This window comes from Myotis daubentonii, chromosome 1 (genome assembly GCF_963259705.1).
Source record: "Myotis daubentonii chromosome 1, mMyoDau2.1, whole genome shotgun sequence".
Lineage (NCBI taxonomy): Eukaryota > Metazoa > Chordata > Mammalia > Chiroptera > Vespertilionidae > Myotis > Myotis daubentonii.
In genome coordinates this window covers 162,992,242-163,009,567 of record NC_081840.1, presented here as the reverse complement: position 1 = coordinate 163,009,567, position 17,326 = coordinate 162,992,242, and the positions used below count along the sequence as shown (strand labels likewise).

At 43.0% G+C, this 17,326-nt stretch overlaps 1 protein-coding gene across 2 annotated transcripts in view; it reads left to right on the top strand.

Moving 5' to 3' along the window:
- BANK1 (B cell scaffold protein with ankyrin repeats 1) overlaps positions 1 to 17,326 on the top strand; it is a 319,366-nt gene that overhangs the window by 75,463 nt on the left and 226,577 nt on the right. For both annotated transcript variants that reach the window (XM_059664464.1, XM_059664456.1), the window contains exons 3-4: positions 8,513 to 8,667; positions 17,086 to 17,224. In XM_059664464.1, the coding sequence (XP_059520447.1) occupies positions 8,513 to 8,667; positions 17,086 to 17,224 (294 nt within the window). The remainder of the gene's footprint in view (positions 1 to 8,512; positions 8,668 to 17,085; positions 17,225 to 17,326) is intronic.

Here is a 17,326-nt window from a genome sequence, read left to right as displayed (position 1 = left end):
ATACAGGGGGAAGGATATGCATATACAGAGTAATGTCAAACTAAATAAACTACTTATAGTTTATTAGGAGGAAAATAAATTCAAATCATTTTCTAAATAGTATTACAATTTATTTTCTACCTAAGGCCCAGAAGAGCCTCATCATTTACTTTGCAAATTTTAAGATTTGCTATTGATCTTACTATAGATGTTTGTATTACTTTATTACTGGATTAGTTGTACCTTTTTTATTTTTTAATTCTAGTCTATGCAAAGTACTGCATTGTCTTCACATTTTTTAACTTATTTGAAGAAGAATAAAAGATCATCTTATTTAGCTGAACAATATATGGGGAAGGAACAGTTTCTGACTCACAGAATTTGAAAGCTATCTATAAATAGTTTTAAATGTTTGACAGAAATTCATTATTTCAGCATTGAACAGGTATTACAGTTTTAAGTGTGTGCTCAAAATAAGGACTATGCATGGGAAAATCTTGATGACAAAGAGTCATCCTATATAATAAAAGGTTAATATGCAAATTGCCCCCTTGACTGGGAGTTTGACCAGGGGGCAGGGCCGGCAGGCCAACTGCCCGCAGCCCCTCCCTCCAAGCTGGCCCAGCCTGATCGGGGCATGCCTGCCAGACCTCACCTGTGCATGAATTCGTGCACCAGGTCTCTAGTTGGAATATAAAGTATATTTTTGTACCTAATATTGTAAATACATTTAAGATTGTCCCATTTTAATTTTTCAAAAATATGCATTTGTATTTTTCAAACAGAGACTAGGAGGATATATATCAAAAAGTTATCTCTAGGGAATATAATTAATTATAGGTGGTTTTTCTTTTTTATTTGTGTATTCTAAATTATACATAATGAAAACCACTTAAATTAAAATACATAATTTTGATTATGAAAATGAAATTGCTATCCTCTCATCCAACAAAAATGATAAATAGTTTCTTGATTATGTTTATTTTTGTCTTACTGATTGGAAAAATAACATTTGTGAGTTGTTGAAAATCTGGTGTACATAAAATGAATGAGGAAGAAAATTCTTAAAATGATATAATCCTGTTAAGATAATGGTAATATTTTTCTTGTCTCATATATTCATATACACATAGTATGTGAATATGTATATACTTACAAATATGTATACACTAGAGGCTCAGTGCATGAAATTCATGCATGGGGGGTGTCCCTCAGCCCAGCCTGCACCCTCTCCAATCTGGGACTCCTTGGGGGATGTCCAAATGCTGGCAGGGATTGGGTCTAAACCGGCAGTCGGACATCCCTCTCACAATCCAGGACTGCTGGCTCCTACCCACTCACCTGCCTGCCTGCCTGCCTGATTGCCCCTGACTGCTTCTTCCTTCCAGCCTGATTGCCCCCTAACTGCTCCCCTGCTGGCCTAATTGCCCACAACTGCCCTCCCCTGCTGGCCCAATTGCCCCCAACTGCCCTTCCCTGCTGGCCCTGTCACCCCCAAATGCCCTCCCCTGCCAATCTGGTCACCCCTAACTGCCCTCCTCTGCAGGCCTGATCACCCCCTAACTGCCATCCCCTGATGGCCTGGTCACCCCCAACTGCCCTCCCCTGCCAGCCATCTTGTGATGGCCATCTTGTGGCGGCTATTTTGTGATGACATGGGGGTGGCCATCTTATGACAACATGGAGGTAGCCATCTTGTGATGACGTGAGGGTGTCACACGAGGGCATGAGGGTGTCGGGTAAGGGCGTGAAGGTGTGAGGGCACGAGAGCCACTTAGGTTTTTGTTAGTATAGATATGCATATACATATGGAGATATATATATATATATATATATATATATATATATATATATATACACACACACACACACACACACACATACTAGAGGCTTGGTGCACAAAATTTGTGCACCAGGGGGGGGAGGGAGGTCCCTCAGCCCGGCATGTGCCCTCTCGCAGTTTGGGAGCCCTTGGGCGATGTCCAACTGCCACAGAGGTAGGAGAGGCTCTCGCCACTGCCCCTGTACTCACCAGCCATGAGCCTGGCTTCTGGCTGAGTGGCGCTCCCCCTTTGTGAATGCACTGACCACCAGGGGGCAGCTCCTGTGTTGAGCATCTGCCCTCTGGTGGTCAGTGTGCATCATAGCGACCAGTTGTTCCTCCATTCAGTCGATTTGCATATTAGCCTTTCATTATGTAGGATATATATATATATGTGTGTGTGTGTGTGTATATATATATATACTAGAGGCACGGTGCACAAAAATTTGTGCACTCGGGGGGGAGGAGGGCCCCTCAGCCTGGCCTGTGCCCTCTCGCAGTCTGGGACCCCTTGGGAGATAACGACCTGCTGGCTTAGGCCTGCTCCCGGGTGGCAGAGGGCAGGCCCAATCCCTAGGTGCAGCCCCTGGTCGGGCTCAGAGCAGGGCCATTTGGGGAGTTGGAGCGCCGCCCCCTGTCATGCACAGAGCAGGGCGGATCGGGAGGTTGCAATGCCACCCTCAGTCACGCTCAGGGTTGGGTCGATTGGGGGGTTGGGGCACCGCCCCCTCTCACACTCAAGGCAGGGTCGATGGGGAGGTTGCGGTGCCAACCCCTGTCACGCACAGAGCAGGGCCGATCAGGGTGTTGGTGCGCTGCCCCCTGTCATGCACAGAGCAGGGCCCATCAGGGTGGTTGGGGCTCCGTACCCTGTCACGCACAGAGCAGGGTCAATCAGGGGGTTGGGGAGCTCCCCCCGTCACTCACAGAGCAGGGCCCATCAGGGGGGTTGGGGAGCTCCCCCCTGTAACTCACAGAGTAGGGCCAATAGGGGAGTTGGGGCACTGCTCCCTGTCACACACAGAGCAGGGCGGATCAAGGGGTTGGGGCGCCACGCTCTATCACCCACAGAGCAGGGCCGATCAGGGGGTTGGGGCGCCTCCACTCTCACACTCAGGGCAGGGCCAATGGGGAGGTTATGGCTCTACCCTGTCACACACACAGCAGGGCCTGTGGGGGGCGTGGGGGGGTTGGGGCGCTGCTCTCTATCACCCACAGAGCAGGGCCGATCAGGGGGTTGGGGCACTGCACCCTGTCACACACAGAGCCGCAGGGCAATCAGGGGGTTGGGGATCTTCCCCCGAATCAGGCACAGAGCAGGGCTGATCAGGAGGATGGGGCGCCTTCCCCTGTCATGAACAGAGCAGGGCAGATAGGGAGGTTGTGGCCCCACCCCCTGTCACACACAGAGCCGCAGGGCGATCAGGGGGTTTGGGCGCTGCCCCCTGTCACGCTGATCCCGGTGCCGGGAGGCCTCTCGGCTCCGCTGATCCAGGTGCTGGGAGGCATATTATCCTTTTACTATATAGGATAGAGGCCTGGTGCATGGGTGGGGCTGGCTGGTTTGCCCTGAAGGGTGTCCTGGATCAGGGTGGGGGTCCCCACTGGGGTGCCTGGCCAGTCTGGGTGAGGGGCTGAGGGCTGTTTTCAGGCTGGCGGGCAACTGAAGCTCCTAACCTCTCCTTTTTTTCTTTTTTTTTTATTCTGGTATTTATTTACCTTCTATGGCTGTCACTGGAGCTGAGAGCCGGTTTTAGTTCTGAGTCTCGGCTGCAGCTCTGAGACCTTCTGGCTGAGTGGTGCTCTCCCTGTGAAAGCGCACTGACCACCAGGGGGTAGCTCCTGCATTGAGAGCCTGTCACCTGGTGGTCAGTGTGCATCATAGCAGGCAGTCTTTCTGCTGTAACAATCACTTAGGCTTTTATTATATAGACTAGGGGCCCGGTGCACGAAATTCGTGCACTGGGTGTGTGTGGGGGGGAGTGTCCCTCAGCCTGCCCCCTCTCACATACTGGGAGCCCTCAGGTGTTGACCCCCATCACCCTCCAATCGCAGGATCGGCCCCTTGCCCAGGCCTGACGCCTCTGACAGAGGCGTCAGGCCTGGGAAGGGGACCCTCATTTCCCCCGATCACTGGTTCTACCCCCAGCCCAGGCCTGATGCCTCTGGCCCAGGCATCAGGCCTGGGCAGGGGACCCCCAGACCTCTCCGATTGCTGGCTCTGCCCCTTGCCCAGGCCTGATACCTCAGCCAGAGGCGTAGACCCTCATCACCCTCCGATCACCTGATTGGCCCCTTGCCCAGGCCTGACGCCTCCGCCAGTGGTGTCAGGCTTGGACAGGGGCCCCCCATCTCCCCCCGATCACTGGCTCTGGCCCCCGCCCAGGCCTGAGGCCTCTGGCCCAGGAATCATGCCTGGGCAGGGGACCCCCATCTCCCTCTGATCGCTTGCTCCACCCCCTGCCCAAGCCTGACACCTCTGACCCAGGCTTCAGGCCTGGGCAAGGGGACCATCATATCCCCCCAATCCCCGGCTCCGCCCCCCACCCAGGCCTGATGCCTCGGCCAGAGGAGTTGACCCTCATCACCCTCCGATCACCAATCACCGGATCGGCCCCTTGACCAGGCCTGAGGCCTCCGGCAGAGGTGTCAGGCCTGGGCAGGGGACCCCCAGCTCCTTGTGGTTGCAGGCTCCGCCCCTGCCCAGGCCTAACGCCTCTGGCTGAGGCGTCCGGCCCGGGCAGCGGGGACCCGCAGCTGCAGCGGCCCCGCGATCGTGGGCTCCGCTTTAGGCCCAGGCAAGGGACCCCTAGCTCCCAGGACTGCCAGCTTCGACCATGCCCAGCTCCCATCGCTGGCTCCACCCCTACTTCCTGCTATCACTGGCCAGGGCGGCAAAGGCGCCTGATTCTCTGATCATGGCTGGGGGGCAGGGAAAAGGCGGCCCCAGGGCCACCTTTGCCCTGCCCCCCAGCTCTTAGTTCCCCCCTGGGTTTCCGATCACTGTCAGTGGCAGGGGGCTTCTTCCTGCTTTCCCTTTCGCCTCCCTGCATTGTGCCTACATATGCAAATTAGCCGCCATCTTGTTGGCAGTTAACTGCCAATCTTAGTTGGCAGTTAACTGCCAATCTTAGTTGGCAGTTAATTTGCATATAGCCCTGATTAGCCAATGAAAAGTGTATCGTCGTACGCCAATTACCATTTTTCTCTTTTATTAGTGTTGACTAGAGGCCCGGTGCATGAAAATTCATGCACTGGAATGGGGGGTCCCTCAGCCCGGCCTGCCCCCTCTCACAGTCTGGGAGCCCTCAGGGGTGGGAGGCGACGCCCCATCACACCTCTGCTGCTGCCACTGCCAGCAGCGCAAGCCTTGGCCGGCCCTGGTTACCTGAGCCTCATGCAGACCTGGGTGGTTGGACAGCTGCCATCTGAGGCTTGCCTGCGCCTCGGGCTGGCCCTGGGCAACTTGGGGGCTAAGGGGTCTGGGCGCTGCCATCTTGTGGCTGTGGGTGCCGCCATCTTTGAGGGTGTGGCAGTAATTAGCATATTCCCTCCTTATTTGATAGGATAAACATGCATAAGCGTATATATATATATATATATATATATATACACACACATGTGTAATTGAATGCATTGTTGCTATTATTTTAAACTGTTATCTATCAATCACAATAAGAAAAATAAATATTGTAATATTACCTTTAGCTATTTCTTCTTGATACTCTTTCCTTCTGTATATAAATCTGGGTCTGACCTATATTATTTTCCTCCTCACTGAAAAACTGTTTTTTAAGTTTTCTGGCAGACAGATCTATTGACAACAAATTATCTCAGTATTTGTTTGTATGAGAAGTCTTCAATTCTCTTTCACTTTTAAAGAATAATTTCACAGGGTACAGAATTCTGGGTTTAAGGTTCATTTCTCTTACACTTTAAATATTTTACTTCACTCTCTTTTTGCTTGCAAATTTCTGAGAAGAACTCAGATATAATTCTTATTTTTGTTCCTGTAGAGGTAATGTGTTTTTTTCTTTTAGCTTTTTATTCTTTTTTTTTTTTTTGTCCTTTATTTCCTGCCATGTCAGAATGTTATTTCTTCCTGTACTTTGTTGGGATTTATCCTACTTGAAATTATCTGAGTTTCCTGGATCTATGTTTTGGTATCAGTTATTAATGTTTGAAATAGTTCTTCTGTTACTTTGTCTCTTTCTACTTCTTCTAGTATTCCTGTTACACGTATGTTATGCTATTTGTAGGTTTTTCATAGTCTTTGGATATTCCATTATGTGTGGGTTTTTTTTAGTCTTTGTTCTATTTGCCTCTCAGTTTTCTAAAATTCTAGTGAGATATTGTCTAGCTCAGAGACTCTTTCCTCAGTTGTGCTCAATCTTCTGATAAACCCATCAAAGGCATGCTTCACTTATGTTGGTGTTTTTGATCTCTCTGCTTACATAGTTGAGGATACTTGTATTTGCCTGACTGTCTCTTCAACCTTGGGGTCATCAATTGTGCTGTGTCTGCACCTTTCGTAACTATTAAGAAAAGAATTGTTGACTTTTTAGTCCATTCAGCTTTCTGTTTTTTAGGATGAGTGGTGACTTCAAAAGCTCCTTACATGTGAAATCTGAAACCAAAGATCCTATTTTATTTTTTTTTTAGCTAAAGCAGGAACCTACTAAATTGACAATTGTGTAACTTGAATTTTTTTCAATTATATTATAAACTTCTTCCTTACTAAATATTTTTTCGTGTAATTTTTATTAGTGACATTACATATTTTTATCTGGTCCCTTATTGCTCAGACTGCTTCCAATTTTCTGCATTATAAACTGTGCTTCTGTGAAATAAATAATTTTGTACATCTATGATTATGCCCTCAGGATAAATAAAATAGCTCATTTTAACCTATTAGCATAGAGAAATTATCAGAAAACAGTCTACATACTTTGGTGGTAGAATAATTTACACCTCCTTCTTTTAAGGTGTATTAAATACAATCAGTGTCTTTGTTATTTTATCAATTCACAAAATGATTGAGCCAGTTCTATATAACCTTTTATTGTTTTGATGTATATGTGTGTGTATGTGTGTGTGTGAAAGAGAGAGACACTGAATGACACATTTTATGAAAGTACTAGAAGCTGGGTGCATGAATTCATGCACAGGTGGTGTCCCTCAGCCTGGCCGGCGATTGAGGCCTATGGGGCAGGGGGGCGGCCAGCTGGGGGAGGGAGCATGGGAGGTTGACTGTAGAAATGCACTGACCACCAGGGGGCAGCTCCTGCATTGAGTATCTGCCCCTGGTGGTCAGTTTTTGTCATAGCGGCTGGTCGACCCGTCATTCCGGTTGTTCGGTTGTAATGGTTACTTAGGCTTTTATATATATACACATTTTAAATTGTTAGGGAAATAAAGGCTGTTTTAAAATTTCATTTCAAGCAGACTAATCCTAGGAGAAATCTTCAAATCCCAGGTGCTTTTGTAACTTTATTCTCCAACTTTCATAAGGTAGGATAAACACACTCTCCTTCTTAGCTGTGGCATGGGGATAGCTGTTCTCTAGGAGGCATCTCCTTTGTTATTCTGCTATCCTGATAGAATTACCTGTATAAAACTGGTGACTTCACTTTTCTTGGATACTATGAGACCAAATTCTAGCTACTTCTATCTATATTGCCTTTGGCTCTTCTTCCTTTTTATCCTGTCACTATCCTTTGTCTCTTGGCCAAAGATCACTAAGAACACACCTATACTTGAACTATTTGAATTTTTTGCTATTTGTAATTAATTGAGGGCACCATGGAGAACCATAGGGTATCTCAATAAGAGGTTGTTAGAACAAAACAAAACATGGGGTTGGCCTAAGACTCTACAGATGTGATCTAGTCATAACAGCCTTGGTTTCAGCCTCATTACTTCAGTGTCCTAATAAAATGCTTTGGGCTTTGAAACACTGAGTAATAACAATACTATTACCTCTCTTAACACAACATGTTTTTATTCACTACTGTCAAATGTTTTAATGGTTGAGATCAAATGCTAAATTACTAAATGTTAAAATTTTTAAAAATTAAATGCTGTTCTTCTTTGAAATTCAAAATTGACATTAGAATATTTCAGCGTTCATAGTAAAACTGCTATAAAACCCCGCAATTCATATAGAACTTAATTAACGCAATTAATATAGAACTTTTCCCCCACAGGACACATTCACATGTTGATGAACACTAATATTCCACTAGTAAACTAGTGTTTCTACTAGTTTATTTAGTGAGTGTCTGCTAGTTCAGCTTTTTTATTTTAAAAACTAGAAATATATGTAAAAGGTAAATAATTCTTCTGACTTAAATTGTTTCCACTTAAAATGAAATAAATTTTCTTAACTATAGTTATTGAAAATATATAGTTGCATGTTTTTCAGATTTGCTATTTTAATACTAAGAGAGAAATATTAAGTGGTGGTTGGATTTTTCGGGGAAAACATTAACTAGTCATGAACATATGTAGTGGCTTTAGTTTAGTCGCTAAGGTTATAACACTAGCTTAATTGTGGAGCATTATCTTAATTACTAACATTGGCTCTTAAACTCAGCTCGGTTGTTCCGTATATGAATTAAATGGATTGCACAGTACTTAGTCTTTATAAGAGGGGAGGAAATAAAATGGCCTTCGCTATATCGTAATAGACATCCATGCACTTTTCTCCAGGTTCTAATGAGTACCTTGAGTTCAGTATTCCAACAGACATAAGAGTGGAACATCCTGGCGAAGTAAGCGAAAGGAAGCACAAGGAAGAATTCTCTGAAGTTTCGGAAAGCAGCAGACCACTGGCAATGGTGCTGCCCACAGAAGTTCCCTGTGAGGTCAGTTAAGATGCCTTATTATTTAAGTGGCCTTACTGTTTTAATGGATATTGTGTTTCAATAAAATGTAAGCTCCCAAAAGACGTGTTTTTGCCTACTTTGCTCATGGCTCAGAACCCAAAACGACATCTGGCCATGAGTAGGCATTTGATACATTATTTGTCAAACAATCGACTGCTGGAGAATATATGTGAAAGTTTAATTTTATCCAATGTTACTGATGCATTGCAAACAGATTTACAATTGCTACATATATCAAGCTACTTAAAAAGGAATGCTGGGTTTATATTAACCAAAGCAAATATTTTATTTTCATACGGGGAAATATATTCTGTAATTTGAAAATACTTATTTACAGGGTGTTCAATGATTCCATTATAAAACATGTATCAAAGGCCTCCATTATCAAGGGGAAATATAAGATCTAGAAGAGCTGGTCCTTTTGGGAATAAAAGGTTAATGGAGGGTGAGGTGGGTTTCTGAGGGTGACTACATGAATACATGTTGCTGACAGTTTTCCTCTTGTCTTTCTTGGAATGAACATTTGAACTAAACCTCCCGGTAGAGCTTGACTGGAATCTCAGGCTACGTAATCTCCAGACCAGTGATGGCAAACCTTTTGAGCTTTGCGTGTCAGCATTTTGAAAAACCCTAACTTAACTCTGGTGCCGTGTCACATATAGAAATGTTTTGATCTTTGCAACCATAGTAAAACAAAGACTTATATTTTTGATATGTATTTTATATATTTAAATGCCATTTAACAAAGAAAAATCAACCAAAAAAATGAGTTCGCGTGTCACCTCTGACACACGTGTCATAAGTTCGCCATCACTGTCTAGACAATGAAAGAATGCTGGCTCAGGGTCTGTGTCTTTGAGTGGGAATAGCCAAAGATACAGGAGAGCCTGGGAGATGCATGCAAAGGACCTTCTGGTACAGCGAGTGGATTTATGTGCCTGGCTGGCAGGGGCTGCATTGTCTGCTTGCTGGGAGATGTGTGTTGGGAGAGACTCTCTGATCCTGCTGAAACCAGTGGTCCTAGGGGACGCTGTCCATTCTGAGCCATGGGGCACAGTTTCATTCCCTCACCCCCAGATTCCGTGCCTCAGCAGAAGAATCGCATTTTTAAACTATTAAGCTACCAGTTCCAGAGAAGCGAAAACTTCTCTGGTGCTTCCTTTGAGACCCCAGAAACCTAAACTGCACAGGTTCAAGATAACTGGCACAGATAATCAGGCAAGGAAAAAACTTCAACCCACTTAAAAGACTCACGTACTTAAGGGAGGAACCTCAGGCTAAACAATCAGAACTGGTGGCTTCTGTTGGGTCAGAAATAATGGGAGAGACAGCAATAAATAGGAGAGACTGTAAGAAAAGGAAAATGAGAACTGTTCTCAAGTAGATCAAATCAGAGCAGAACAAGCAAAAAAAAAAAAAAAAACACACCCTCTGGAACTAAAAATAGCTCCCCAAGAATTATGCAATGACTCTAAATAACTGCTTTTAAAAATATCTGTACAGTAAAATTCGAATAATACAAAACCTTCCCAATGTTAAATTTTCAGAGAAATTAAAATTCAAAAAGGAAAGCTCCTTGCCCCCCAGGCAGAGCTGACTGGTTAGGACCAGGGTTCTTTCAGTGGCAGAATCATGGTGAGTTATTATTTGACATGGAAATAATTCTTCCAGACCCTCTGAAGTGATTTCTTTTTCAAGTTTCTCTTGGGCACCCCACTTTTTAAGCAACCCTGAATTAAAAGGCCATAAAAGAATATTTTAGTACCAGTTCCACACCCTAAAAATTCCAAAGCAGCTAATCCTTGGACTAACAACAGTTACCTTAGGTTGTGTTCTCTCAAAACCTTGATCTTAGTACACAATCGGAATCTACATGACAATTGCCAAACACACAGGAGACATCATTTGCTTCCAAATGATAGACAAGCATGTTCCAGATTTGCCAGGAAAACATTCAGTCTATGTGTGTTGTCTGAAGGCACAAGCTTTGAACTTCCTCATTTCTGAGAAGGCTTCCACTTAGTGTATAGAGACCCCTGAAGAATACCGCCTCCTCTCCCAGGACGTGATAGTTGATTCCCTGCCATCTTACAAAATCTGGAAACTTACAATGCTATCCTTGCCAGCTACCAGGTCTTATTGGAGGTGTGCCTTTCACACCCAGCATCCCCCAAATCTATTCATGTTTCTACGGGCTTTTGTGTTCCCAGCACATCGGCGCTGAGTTCTCTGTGAGTTCACCCTCATGGCATGATCTTTGCCTTTCTAATGCTCAGGGTGTTAGTTTGAATCTGTCCTGCTACTGCCTCCTGCTGCGGAGCTGCCTGGGTCTGGGCACTGCCTCCCAGAGCTGCTTTCCCTGTCCCCTCACTATGCGGAAGAATCAGTGTGAGTGGATTATTTAACTGAGGCTGCTGTTGCTGCTTTTAAACCCAGGAGCCTGGGAGTATTGCTCCTTCAGCCTCGTCATCTTTCCATGGATGGTTTACTGTTGCATTGTTACTTTCCATGGATTGTTTATTCTCTGGGCCTTGAAAATCGTGCGCCACTTTAAAAACAGCAGAAAAGTTTTTTTTCATCAGCGTGTGTGTGTGTGTGTGTGTGTGTGTGTGTGTGTGTGTGTGTGTGTGTTACGCACTGGTGAAGATATGCCTCTGGTGCTCTATTTATCTGAATTATTCCCCGTCTCTTTGAGAAACACCGAGATGAAATTTAACAGGTTAAATCTGCTACATAATGTTGGCTTCTTTCTTTACCATCTTTTAGGATTAAGATCCTTTGTCCTATTTTGATATTTTTATTTCTTAGCCTTTTTTTATTAAATTTTTTTTTAATGTGGACGCTCTTGCAGATGTCCATTACCCCCACCTTTGCCCACATCCACCCACTTCTGCCCCCACCCCCACCCCTTTGCCGTCACCACACCATTGTCTGTGTCCATGGGGTGTGCATATATGTTCTTTAGCTATTTTGATATTTTTCTATCCTTCTATGGGTCAAGGCATTTCTTTTTCTAGCATATTCCTCTTGATTTTTGTCTTGAGGGGTAATTGATGATGAGAGATATGAAGTCAGTGAGTTCTGTCTGCCCAATGCACCCATTATTCTAATGAGTCTTATCCAATTTTATATCCATGATAAAAATTCCACCTGGGAGGCATTCCCCCACTGGAACAGCATCTAATCCAGAACTGGACCTGATCATTATTTTCTGGTGCCTCTTCCAGGTGCTATGTGTTACTGCAAAGTCTTAATTTCATCAATTCTTCTGGCAAATTCCCTCAGAGCAATGATTTTCATCTGGGAATGATCTTGCTTCCCTTTCCCCAGAAGAATTTTGATAAAGTGTGCAGAGAGTTTTGGTTGTCATGACTTGGGGGCTGCTATGGGCATCTAGTGAGTAGAAGCTAGGGAGGCTGCTAACTATTTTATAATGCACAACAGTGACATTGCTGCTCCAAAAATGTCAATAGTGCCAAGGTTAAATCCTGTCCCAGAGGAAAGGAGATACATTCAGGCCCCCTCACAGTAGTAATCACCTCAGAATGGCATCAAGAATCCAGTGCTCCCCTTCAGAGACCTCGCTTCAACCTACCCGGTTATCTCCAATCACTTGCTGGGGCTGTGTAATCTCTCAGCAGATTCCAGTCAGTCTTTTGGGGGGTGAGTAGCAGGGGGAAGTGGGTATCAAGTTTCTTTATATGAAGGAATGGTACAAATGAAAGAACAGAAGTAGATGATTTGGTACAACGTTTACAAAAGGTAAAGGTAACCCCAGCATGCATGTAGTGCTTTGGTGACCAGTGAAGTCAGCCTGTGGCATGGGAAGCCAGCCTGAGGCTGAGCTTGCATCACTGTCCTCAGGGTGTGCTTGTCATAGAGGCACTCGGCCATGCCAGATTCGGGGGCCTCATCCTGTGTGTGCTTTGGTGGCACAGCGGTGAGCATAGCTGTCTTCCAGTCACTCTTTTATGGATTATACCTGAGGCTTTAGAAGGAAGTCTCTAAGACTGAAGCACATTTTTAAAATCAGTTCAGTCACTTGGTTTCTTGAGCAAATTTAATTTAATTCTTAAAGTTACAGTTATAACTGTTAAAGGTCCTTTAATAGGCTTTATCAGCATTTAGAACTATAATAACTTGAGTTATCTTTCTATCTGAGTCCTAGAACATGGCATATTCCCTAATAAAGGCCTTCATTTTATTTCACCTGTTCATTGACATACCCTGTGGTTGCAACCATAATATAAGTCTCCAAGCCCATTGTACAGACCATAGATTATGTAAGTTACAAACCTAGAGAAACCCTGAGACTATATGGGTGGATGTGACTTGTATGCGCCCATGGGCAAGCCACAAGAATCTCAGATATTACCTCCTACCTATTTATCACTTGGCCCTGATTCCAAAGTAAAACGATATATACTAGTAGAAGCCGTGGGCAAACTATGGCCCGCGGGCCGGATCCGGCCTGTTTGAAATGAATAAAACTAAAAAAAAAAAAAAAAGACCGTACCCTTTTATGTAATGATGTTTACTTTGAATTTATATTAGTTCACGCAAATACTCCATCCATGCTTTTGTTCCAGCCCTCCGGTCCAGTTTAAGAACCCATTGTGGCCCTCGAGTCAAAAAATTTGCCCACCCCTGAAGCATCACTGCCCACTTATATCTGACACCAAATCACACACTAGTTCTTTGTGATCAGTCTTAACCTAAAGTTTGATCTTGTGATTTAATTGAAAAAAATCACAGTGAAAGTAGCAAAAAAAGCATTGTGTGTATCAATGCCAAAAATATCTATGTTGTGAAGTACTGCCCCTTTTGTGGTCAGGCTTTACAACAACCAATAGAATGATGTATTTTTCCCTTTAACCAAGTGTTTCTCAAACTAAGATGCATATAGGGACTACTAGTGGAGGTTTTTAAAAAATAATAGTATTACCTAAATTCTTTGCCCAGTGACTCAGATATAAATGGTCTGGGTGATGGCCTGGACATTGGGAGTTTTAGAATCATCCCAGGTGATTCTGAGGATGAGAATTAGCATCTCAGTTTGGAACCATTGCCATAAGCTAATCACTGTTCTATTGTCAAGGGTCAGATCCATGATGGCTGTAGCAATATGCACAGACCTAGCTTAATAAGGCCCATGAAGCTACACTTGCTAAGCTAGTGGCTATTAAAGTGGGAAAAGAGCCATTGGCCCGTGTACAAAAGTCATAGTATGACCCCTAGGATCAAAATTCTTTTGTTGCCTGTGCTTAATAAAGACACCCACCCTGACAGAGTCACAAACTTCACTATCTGCGTATTGTATGTCATATTGTAGACCAAGTTCTAGCCCTTTTGTTTGCGTCTCAAAGTTTTTGACTAATGCAGCAAAACATTAGTTTGGAAGTGATAATAAGCATAATAACCCTTTCTCTCTATTCAAATGCTCATAACTAAATAAGGAATAAACAGAGAAAAGATTGAGAGCAAAATAACTTCAAACTGATAAAACTAAATGTTTGACCATTTGACTATCCCAGCATGTTCTCCATGGAATTAAATGTGCCCATGTAATTTCACCTTTAATTAAGATGTCCACGAGGACAGAGCTGGACAAGCGCATCCGTCCCTCCTGGAGCAGGCTGCTTCCTGCACGGAGATGCAGGGACCAGATGAGGCCGTGAGTCCTGAGGGAGACAAGGAACAGAGCTGCATGCTCAATTTCACAGTCTTATTTTCCTCTTAATTTGAAAACATGAACAGACTGTATCTTAGGTACAAAGATCTTGCAAGAGTCCCCAGTGATATGAGAAAATGAAAATACCTTCAGGCTGCTTAACATCTAGCTGGAAAGGCAAGCCTTAGACATGGAACACTTATTACGAGCAGAGAGCATAACTTTGAAGGGGTCAAGTTCACAGTGTAGGTGTAAATTCTTTGTGATTCCTTTGGAATTGTAAAACTCCTCATGGGCTGAAACTGTAGGAAGGATTTGTGGAGCGGGTGAGACCTGAGTTGGACTATGATGGAGAGGGTAAGTATGGAGAGATGGAGGGAGATAAGGAATGAAATGGGAAGCCAACATTATGTACAAACAGGACTGGCTACCTAATCAGCAGGCCCAATGCAAAATGAAAACACAGGGGCCCCTGCTCAAATTATTAAGTATTTTGGGCAGTGACAGCAGAACACTAAACTTAGCACAGGGCCCTGCCAAGCACAGAGCTCTGGGCAGTTGCACAGGTTGCTTGCCTATGAAGCTGGCCCTGTGTACAAGTCAACATGTAAGTGCCTCATCTGCTTGTCTTTTGTTTAGTACTTTTCTCTGGTGGAAAGGTGGAGCCCTGCCTTCTATCAAGGAGAGATCGATGTTTAAGAAGCAGCCTGGAACATGCATGAATGAGAATGAGTTGCCTGGGTTAACAAAACATGGGAGAGGATGCTCAGGCTTACAAGGTTTGGAAACAGAGGACAAAGTTAAATAAGTGATGTTTCCATGGCAGAAAACTCTGAAGAACTTTGAAGGAGGAATGGGGGATCTGAGCCAAAGTGAAATGGGAAGTCATTAAATATTTGAAGGAAGGTGACAGGTATGAGTAACAAAGGAACTAAAGAACTGTGCTAGACATGAGGTACCATGTGGAAGAGGTTGAAGATATGAGGAACAGATGAGGCTCACAGTCTTAACTTTCAGGGCTCAGATAAAGTAGTGCATTGGAGAAGGTACAAGGAAAAAAACAAGAAAGATTTTCTGACATATTGGATGTGTGGGGCAAGAGTGGGAGGGGGAATAGTGGTAGTTTCCTTCATATGGGATCTTTTCTTTTTTCTTTTTTTAAAATATAGTTCTATTGATTTCAGAGAGGAAGGGAGAGGAAGAGAAAGATAGAAATATCAATGATGAGAGAATCATTAATTGGCTGCCTCATGCATGCCCCCTACTTGGGATCGAGCCCACAACCCGAGCATGTGCCCTGACAGGGAATCAAACCGTGACCTTCTGGTTCATAGACTGGTGAGCCACACCAGCCAGGTGGGATCTTTTCTTGGTGTGCAATTTAATTGGTGAGGAGATATTTAGATCAAAATAGCCTATGGGAAAATATTTGGGAGCACTGGGTGCTGGTGGAAATGCCCAAAGTGGAAGTATGTCAGCTGAAAAGATTTTGTAACATCAAGGAATTTTTACAAACTCTTTGGTACAGAGCATTAAATATGTAAGCTTTGTTGGTGGTTGATTTTTGCTTAGGGAGATAACATTTAAATAAGGCAACTTTGTAATTAATGACTTTGGGGTAATCACAACTTTATAAGAGGTCTCTGTTTATTTTGTAAGGAACTTAAGTTTAGTTGGACTTTGAAGAAAGCCTTTGAAGGGTGATATCTGAGATAATCATAAAAATACTATTCATTTTAGTTATTTTGAAGGGTTAAACAACATGATGTAAAAAATAGTGCCGATTTTGAATTTGGGTTGTTCTGATTCATCTTCACAGGTTAACTCTGTGTGTTGGTTACCCTATTCAGAAAAGGGAAATATAATAGTTTTCATTTTGGTTTTTGTGTGTGCACTTATTTGCATGTATGTATTTGTGTGTGTATGCTTTGGTTAGGATTTTTAAAGATCTTTATGTAAATGTGCTTAGAATAATTTTTAGTATAAAATAGATGTTTAATAAATATTCATTTCTTTTTTCTCTGTATTAATGTTAATCTTCTTATCCCTAATTTAAAATAATTCCAAGAGCTTTTCAATAACCCTTATTATATTATGTACATAGATTTAGCTTTTCCACCTTAATAAAAATCTTTAAGCTTTCAGTTTTATAACCTTTAGTCAACTCAATAACCTTCATTGATAACCATCATAAATAGACTAACAAGAGAATCTTTATCAGGTAAGATTTAAAACTATTGTTTCTTTTTAAAAAAAATCATATTTAAACTTTTACAAAGCATATTTAAATGTTCAGTCCTTTTATTTATAGATAAATACATCAAGTTCTAGAAAGGTAGAGGAAAGACTTGGAAAAAGGGTTTGTTTAGCAATTGAATTGCAGCTCTCTGGAGGTCTGTGAAGTGATGCTCAGATACAGAGATACAGAACCACACAGGGAAGAGGCAAGAGAAAATGGGAGCAGCTATGTTCTCACTACTTTTTCAGTTGCAAAGTATGGTATTGGAGGGAAAAATTGAGTGTTCAATGGTCACCAAGTCCATAAACTCAAAATGTAGTGAGAATCACATTTACATATTTCATTTCTAAATATGGTTGAAAATATGGACATGATAGAAGACATAAAATGACCACGTGCAACCTCTGTCATTAATGAACGTAACAGGTTATTTAGTTAATGTAAACATTTTCCAATGCTTAATTGGGTTATATTTTTCATCTTCTAGAATCCTGGTGAAATATTTATTATTTTGAGAGATGAAGTAATTGGTGATACGGTGGAAGTTGAATTTACATCAAATAATAAATGCATTAGAACACGGCCAGCCCTTTGGAATAAATCTGTCTGGTGTATGAAAGCTTTAGGTAAGAAATTCTTTTATGCTTTAATAAATATAAAACATCATCCTGAATTTTTTTCAACAAATTTATGATAAATGGTTTCACTTCCCTACAGAAACTAATATT